Raw genomic sequence first — 8,496 nt, 5'->3', positions numbered from 1 at the left:
CAGTTGCAGGCAACACACTGATAAAATCCACTGAACTAGTTCAGCCGTGAGGTACTTCATGTTCTGAGTTTTCACATCTCTCAGCTGACTCACAAACATGCCTGCAGATGAGTAAAGATCTGCAACCGATGCAGCTTCCATAAAACTCTCCTCCCTGCCTTTTTTTGAATCGTCCTACACCTCTTTGTATCGGAGGTTGAGCACTCAAATAGATTCACGCTGTAGGTGAGAAGACAGCTCATATTTCAGTAGATGGCTTGCAATATAAGACCCATACAGCCCAGCTTTGTACAGCAGTAATCCTTCAGAGTGATAACAATAATCTTTACCAGTTATTAGAGTAGAGAGCATGGACACTGGTTTTGAAAATCATTGACTCTGGGACCTCTGGCTAGTTATTTATAATAAAACAGCACTGCACAGTGTTGGCAGGGCCCAGTGAGAAAATATTTTACACCATGTTTTCAATTTCTGTTTCATTTTTGTAATGTTTCTGGGGGTTTTTGCCAGGATGGTATTTTTTAAGAAACCATTACCGCTAAGTTTATGGGAATGCAGTTGTGATAACTTATAATATCCCTAAATGAAACCCCATAAAATCAGATATTATTTTAAGCCTTAAAATGCCATAATACTGTAATTTATACAACTTGGTCTAAAGTTACAATAAAGATCATCGTTTCTGTAAAAGAAGCTGCACTAGAATTGTACAGGCTTGTGTTGAGTTCACTTACTCTTTTGTCTTTGTATGTACATGTGTCAGCAGGTGTGTATTTAGCGTGTACTGTACTCGTGTGACCTTGGGAAGAGCTCTCGCTGGTTTAGAGTGAGGAAAGGGCATCAGTTAAGAGAGGTGCACCACTGCGGGACAGGGGATGTGGATGGGACAGGATGTGTGGTGCAGCATCCCCTCCGCTCAGATCGCTGCTCATTTGTCAAGTTGCCTGCAGACTTGAATGGTGCATTGCTGCTAAAACACAGAGAGGCAATCAGCAGTGGAACAGCACACCTCCAGGGAGGGGTCCCAGGTGGATGAGAGCCTATTTGGGTGATCCGCAGATTAAGGGGTCTTTTCCTCAAGAAAGAGGACATGCCAGAGGGTTAAACTGAAGACAGATTTGTGTTGTCTTTACATAATTATTTCACATCGAGGGACATTTGTACAATTTTCACTGTGAATAAAACAAAGCAGCCCAACTAGCATATTCATCAAATCCACCCTGAAGCCAAAGAAAATGTTATTTTTAAGTTTGTTCTACTTGCAGTTTGCTGTCAGAAATGGACTAAACCGTCTAAAGCGCTGCATCCTCTGAGTTATGTAAGGTAACAGAAATGATAGAAAGAGGAGACAAATTGTTATATTTTCCACTTTTACAATAAAACTTAATTTTTCCAGTGTGGTTTCAATCATCCAACATACTTTATTGTCATTAGTTTCGCTTACTCAGACTTTGTCCTTGCATATGAGCAGCACTGACATCTTCTCCATACTGGGACAAGCAAGGAAGCCGAGTGCGGTCACAGAGTTGATGGTGGTCTGGTTCTGACGGTTGACGTGACAGTAGACGGGCAGACCCGCGGAGCTCATCCTGCGCATCAGAGCCAGCGATAGAGCCAGGAGGTGACCGGTCCGTCTGTACTCCGGGAGGGTGTAAGCCATCCTCAGCTCACACAGCTCGTCAGACAGCATCCAGGACACGGGCCGGCCCTTCTCATCCGTCACACAGTGGTTTGGCAGATGGCGGATACAGGCTCTCACGTGGATGAGGCTCTCCTGGCTTCCTCCGTAAGCCAAGTGTCTGTCCACGAGCTCAGCATGGGACTCATCCAGAGTGGAAATTGGCAGCTGTAACAGCTTCCTGGTCAGCAGAGAAAATGTGAACAGCAATTATGAACATAAATCAATGAAATATAAATTATATTTCTAATCAGACTAATACGTTGCAAAAAAAAAAACAATGTAACTGCTTCGGTTTGAAGTTGTGAATATATTTCAGAAACTCACTGATGCCAGTCCACATTTTTGGGCTGTGGTGGATGAAGGTATTATAACCCCCATATTCCTTGATATTCGAGTCCACTGAGAGAGGCGAGTTCTTTAATGACATGACAGTGTGAGCCTGGTACACCTTGCAGAGACACAAAAGCAACATTTCATTAGCAAACAAAATGACATATTACAGAACTGCCTGAATAGCAAAAATGACATCCTGTAGTTGCTTAAAAGTGCAAGTGCAAGACTTATAGTAGACAATAATTGCTTAGAATATATCATTGTATTGGCACTGATATTAAAACTATGCCTAATGTGTTACATTCACTTGACGCATACAGTAAATTAAGCCATTATTGGAGAGACAGACTAGAAAAAATGTCTGCACGTGGACGTTTTTTATAAGTGACGATACATCTATCATTAGCAAGCTCAAATATGTCTGGAAAATGCATGATTAAATATAAGAATTCAGTATTTTCCACATTTTAGTTCAAGTATTTTGCTCATCGCTTCAGTGAATGAAAGATGTTAAATTTCCAAATACTTATAATCAGGCACTAATAATAAATGATACTTGGCAGTTACATTCATAGAAATAGACATATAACTAGACATGCACTGTAAAAAAAAAAAAAAAAAAAAAAAAAAAAGAAAGAAAGAAAAAAATATGAGAAAATCAGAAATTATAGGCAACACATTACTGGTCAAATATCTGCATGGTGCATCTGAACAAATACTCTAATACATCTGTTAAGAAAAGGAAGTCACCTCTGAATATGAGTCCCTTCCTCCAGTTTACGACTCTCTCATCAACCTGCAGACATCTCAGAGTTTCCGGGTTCCTGGTAAAGACAGTGCACATGTCAGGAATCACCCCCGAGCTGCTGCTGCTGCTGCTGCTGCTGCTGCTGCTGCTGAAATGCTTCACAGGCAGACACAGACATCAACAGGACACGCTGGAGAGAAGCCTATAAGTTATCCATGCCCCTGTGTGCTATACCTGGTTTTGACGGTAACAAATGGCAGTGCTGAATGTAGGCCAGGAGTCAACACACATCTCCAGATGACACCAGTTGTTGTGGAGGATATGCAACACTCCTCCAAGAACCTGGAATGCAGAACACAATGCAACAGGGAAAAAGACCAAAATAACAAGCAGCTTGCCGTCTCTGCAGATGAAAATGGCACACAAACAACACCGGAGACTATATTCACTGGACTAGAATCCCTTTTAAACAGATATTCTATTCAACCTGCCCTTCTACCACACAAATATTAATATTTGATTAGTTAGTTTTCATAAAAAAACAGAGCAGCATTACAGTGATGGACTGTGGTAGCTCTCTGTAAAGCATATTTTTCATCCAAGTGAGGTCCTTGAGTGTTTTCAAGATGATCATTTGTATTTTTCTCAGTGTAAACTGCCCGCTGCCTTCAATTTGTAAAGAGTAAAGAAGTGCAATTTAACTGTGAAGCCTACTATTTTCATCTGGCTGGTTTACATTTTAATGGACATCTACATACACTACAGCCACAGATAAGATAAAACACATAGTCTAAAGTCGTTTTTTCTTTATACAAGGAAATATGTACTTTACTGGCTATAGACTATACACATTTAATGCAGATATTTTAAATACACAAAATGCTGAAGAGAAATCCAGACAAAAACATAATGTATAGATCTATATTTTACTGTTTATATTCGTATATTACATACAAATGCTTGAAACTGATATTATAGGTTTGTGAAGGCCTAATTAAGGCTGCAGTCTCCTCACGTTCAGGCTGATGTGTGCATTACGTTATGCTTTGCTACAACACCGCCGCTGCTGACACTGACAGCTGACAGAGCTGCTGCTCATTCACCACAACCGAGCAGCCAGGTGTCAGAAGTTCAGCCATTCACCGTAATGTCAATGCATCATAATCCATTTACTATGATCTCTCTCCTACTGAGGGAGAAACTGATGACTGCTCGCGCTTCATATGTTTCACATATCGAGCCCTGCCTTTCAAAGCAGCATCTTTAATATCACGGTTAATAATGTCATAAAAGATTCTTAAATAAAATGGAAAACAGTGTTTCTGTGTTCTCCAGCACAGCCACATTTGACCTGTTTTGTCATTGACAGTGGGTCTTTTTCACTCCACTTGGCCTTAGGAGAAATCTGCTTAGCTTTACAAAAATGAGGTCAGCAAGGAAGCACTGGTGCAGTGAAATACACCACGCACCTTCTTCTTCAAAGTCAGGATCCCATCACTCAGTCTATCTCTTTGCCATACTGACTGAACTGAGGAGGGGAAGACAGATTTTTGTGAAGTTAATTTATTGCTGGCTAGCCTCAATTATCTCCCTTCTGACTCTATTTTTCACATGAAATGTCAGGTTATGCTCGCTGAAAACTGTTTTTGTTTTACATCTGTCAGATTCTCAAAAAATAAATGGTGCTATGTTCGCCCAAAAGAGACAGAAAATCTTCACAGCATGGCTTTTAAATCTACAGTTTCAAAGACCCAGGAGTCAGTCGTCAGTCAAGGCAATTCTCCTCCTTGACTGAGGACTATTGAGAATTAGTCTGAATTGATGTGTAAACCAAGCAAGCTGCTGAGCTTGTGAATCAATGTGTCTATTATCTTTTCCAGACAAATCGATGTAGGAGAGGAATGGGCTGTGAATGGCAAAAAGTAAAAGAAAAAAAAAAAAAGACACACGCAAACTCACCAGCTGATGGTTAGACTGGACTCCATTATCTGCGTGTCAAGACTGTCCATACTTGACAGATAACCCCCCACCCCCAGATGAACATTGCCTTAGTTTTGTTACATCTCATGCTTGATAAGAAATAAGTCAATGACGATGGCCTGCTGTGACACCAGGCCGAAAAAACAAACTCCTACTTGGTTAAACATTTCCTGTCAACAGCAAAAACGCAAATAGTGACGCAGTCCTTCCAGACATTAATGCGAATCATAAACATGAGCGAGAGCCACGTATGCACACATTCACTGAACTGCAGAGATGACTCAATTCTAAATCTTTACGCTCATATGATCTACGAGCCTTTACACACATTTACACATTCTGCCCTTGACTGGGCTAACAAGAGAGAATATTAAGGAGTGTGGAGAGCCAGAGTCGACAAGATGACAGTAGCCAGGTAAAGCAGAGCGAGGTAATCTAATAGGACATGTAAAAGGGCCCCTCTTCATGGCTTATTCATCACTGGGGATGCCATTACTGAGAATGGCATGGGCTATGTGAGGGATATGCTGGCGGGGGCATTTTCCCTGGTGTCACAGAGTACAGAGGAGAGGACAGATGCTGCGAGGAGGCTCGGCAGACTGATGCAGTAGCAGCACTGCATGCAGGGAAGGATGCTTCGCTCTCAGCTGATGAGAGGCACAGTTTTTTGCATGATGCGTACCTATGATTCATGCTGACACTGATTGATATGGACAACCTCACATAGCTGATCCCCAAATAGTCCGAGATGCTCCATTATGCAGGTTTCGCTGATTCAGCAATCTGTACCAGCAGCGTCGTATCTTATAAGGGCAGCGGTATGAGCTTATTAGAGAGAAAAGCCTTCATATCATAATAAAATACCAATGCAGGTGAGTGTAGACCTTGACTTGAAGGATGCAGGGTTAATATGAGATGCATGCAGCTCCTAGTTTTGCTACAAGGGATGGAGGTTCACAGGGTTCAACTGGGGGCCAGGGCAGAACAAAGTCATGTACAAAAAAAAAAAAAAAACAGAAAAACAAACGCCTTGCTCCTGCAGTGAAAAGCAGAGAGCGCTGCACTGCTGCAGATAACAGCCAAGACGCTGATGCCTGAAACACACAGAATTTATAATGGAGGCACCATTATCCATGCAAAGCCCATGCAGCGCACTGCGAACGTCAACAAAGAATGCTGGGACCACCAAGTGCGTTCTTGTAAAGATATTGCAGAGTTCAACCTTATTGGCTGACTAAATGATGGATGATCTCACTCTTACAGAGTTGTGCAACGCGTAAAAGACAAATTTGGTTGGTCAAGATATTTCTATCTTTTAGCGCACTGCAGAATAGCACCAGTACAGCAATGCATCTTGGGTAATGAAAGGCAGGTAACAGGGTTTGCAGATTAAGGACATCCTACTTTACTGAAGGGGATTTTGCACCTACAGGAACTGTTGAACTTTGAGGGAGTTTTGAAGCTGGCAGCTCTTTGACAGTGACATTCACTTCCTGATTGCATGATTATTGCTCATTTGTCACGCTATGTGGTGACACTGTGTGCAATAATCCTGTGGTGTGCCTTGTGTTTTTTGCTTTATTGATGTACTTGGTTGAAATCTTCTAACAATTGCTTAACGGTATAATAAATCAACCACTTTTTTACTGTATCACCAGGTGACAAATGATCACTTTGATTTTAAAGTGGTGACAAATTTTGTGATTTTCTTAATTTAGCTCGACACGGTGTTACAATTCCTGGTCTTGCGTGTAAATTTTTTTATTTAAATTGTCTTAAATATGTCTTTCTGCACCTCCTCATACCTGGAGACTTCCTATGAAGCACTATCAGATGAAAATTACTATTATGACGAGTTTCAAAGCACTCCAGAGGTGATGGCCTCTCAGTGGAGCAAACTGTTCCTCATTGAGGTTTGAGCACACTCATATCTCAAAGCAGCTTTTGCTGTAGTGTGAAAATGAATAAAAAAGGGGGGGATGGAGAGTCGTGTGCGTGGTGGGGGTCTCTCTTGTGAGGAGTCCTTTACACTGATGATTCTCGGGGGTGTTAGCAGAGCAAGGGGGGGGGGGGGGGGGGGGGAGGTGCTGAGGAGGACAGGGAGGAGAGGAGGGCGGACTGAGGATGTGCACACACACTGACCCTGGAGGTTGCGTTCCCCTTTAAAAGTCCCATCCCACTCAGATACGCAGAGCTCATGCAGGATCTGCTGCGGCAGTGGGGGAACACTGCTGAGCTGTGCAGTTTGTGCTGCCAGCAAGCGTGCAAAGAAGAGGAGGGGGAGCGAGCGCGTACAGGAGGAGGAGGAGGAGTGAGGGAGAGAGAGAGTGCAAACAATGTCATTCTGTTCAGGAGGCAATGCTGCAGTCAACTTTGCCGCGCCATGAAAGCACATCACCAGCAAGCAAGAGGCTCAGAGTGAGTGCAGAGAAGTTTTCCTCCTCACCTCCCTGCGTGTGATGCGGTCCAAGACTCGTCTGTAGGTATACCTTTCTTTCCTCTCTCGTCTTCTTTACCTTTTAATATTGTCTACTTACATGTCTTCTTCTTTGCAAAGACTAGTATACTTCTTTAAATCAGCCTTTCAGTAGTTGATATATGTATGTCGGTATGCATGCCTGCAGTGTTGAAGCTCCTGGCTGCTTCTGTCTCATCAGTTTCAGCCTCCTCTGCACCAGTAATAACCAGGCAGCAGCCAGCCAGACAGTCAGTCAGTTAACAGTCAGGCTCCACTGCTCCCTCATCCATGTTTAACAAATGGTACAGGCTGGAAATAGCAGCCGGCGTGTCAGATAGCGGCCGGTTGAGAGGACTCGCCATTTGACACAAGGACAAAAAAGCTAAGGAGGATGCACAGAGTTCCCTCCACCGGAGGAGACTTTTATCTTTGCTGACTTTGCTTTTTTAGGAGAGTATATATAGTCCCAGCTCTCTACTTTTCTGTTAGTTGTGGGTTTATATTTAACAGCATGTGTTAGTTGCAGAGGATGCAGGACAAGGTAAGGAGAATCTATTGTATCGGTGGTTTTGGGTTGTCAGTGTCTGAGTGCTGAAACTGGGAAATGAGAATGAGGCTACAGTGGCCTGCATGGGACAGGGGAGCTTTGGTGCAGTCATGAAGTTGTGCACTAGCTTCTGGGACTTTTCTGCCCTCTTTAAAGAGGATACCAGGACAGAGTGCAGCTTGCAAGATTCTTTTTTGGAGACTTTGGCACAAACTGTGTGAAAGAAATATGTAGAAAAAGAAGTCTGTGTATGCATTTAGATATGTTTTCATTTGTCTCAAGAAAGAAGAAAAGGTCTCTCAGAGCAGAATCGCTTTTACATTTGGTAATATCCCTGCGGCAGCACTATCTCAGCAACTCTCTTGCTCTAAAAGTCAATGTTGCTACTTTTGTTCCATATTGCATTGTCTATGTTCAACTCCAAGCCTTTTCAAAGGCCATGTAAAAATAGTTTATGGGGGTGGGGGGCTGGGAGCTTCATATGAAGGTGAGTCAGTATTCAAAATTTACTCTGAAACTTCTCTGGGAGGTCTGGATGATGAATCCAGCCGGGTCAGTTCGCCTGTGTGAGGTCAGCTCTGAGTTCACCTCAGGTAACTGTGCTAAGACCTTGAAAAAGCCAGCCCTGCGTCGTCAGCTGGCGCTTTGTGAGGCAGACATCCAGAGCGTCGCTCTGGCCTTTGGATTTCTCCCTACCGCAGGAAGGCGAAGCGAGAGGGAACAGAGTGATAGCAAACTGTACTAAAGGT

At 42.9% G+C, this 8,496-nt stretch overlaps 1 protein-coding gene across 1 annotated transcript; it reads right to left on the bottom strand.

The window, feature by feature from the left end:
* Positions 1-215: 215 nt before the first annotated feature.
* Positions 216-4,771, bottom strand: LOC137185260 (glycine N-acyltransferase-like protein 2). The gene is made up of 2 exons (XM_067593607.1): positions 4,722-4,771; positions 216-1,859 (listed from the first exon to the last, which is right to left on the bottom strand). Exons 1-2 carry the CDS (start codon positions 4,769-4,771, stop codon positions 1,445-1,447), a joined length of 465 nt encoding a protein of 154 aa, XP_067449708.1. The 3' UTR covers positions 216-1,444.
* Between the last annotated feature and the right edge of the window lie 3,725 nt (positions 4,772-8,496).

The sequence above is a fragment of the Thunnus thynnus genome, chromosome 6 (assembly GCF_963924715.1).
Source record: "Thunnus thynnus chromosome 6, fThuThy2.1, whole genome shotgun sequence".
NCBI lineage: Eukaryota > Metazoa > Chordata > Actinopteri > Scombriformes > Scombridae > Thunnus > Thunnus thynnus.
Note: the sequence above shows the minus strand (reverse complement) of the source record. Positions and strands in the feature narration are given on the sequence as shown.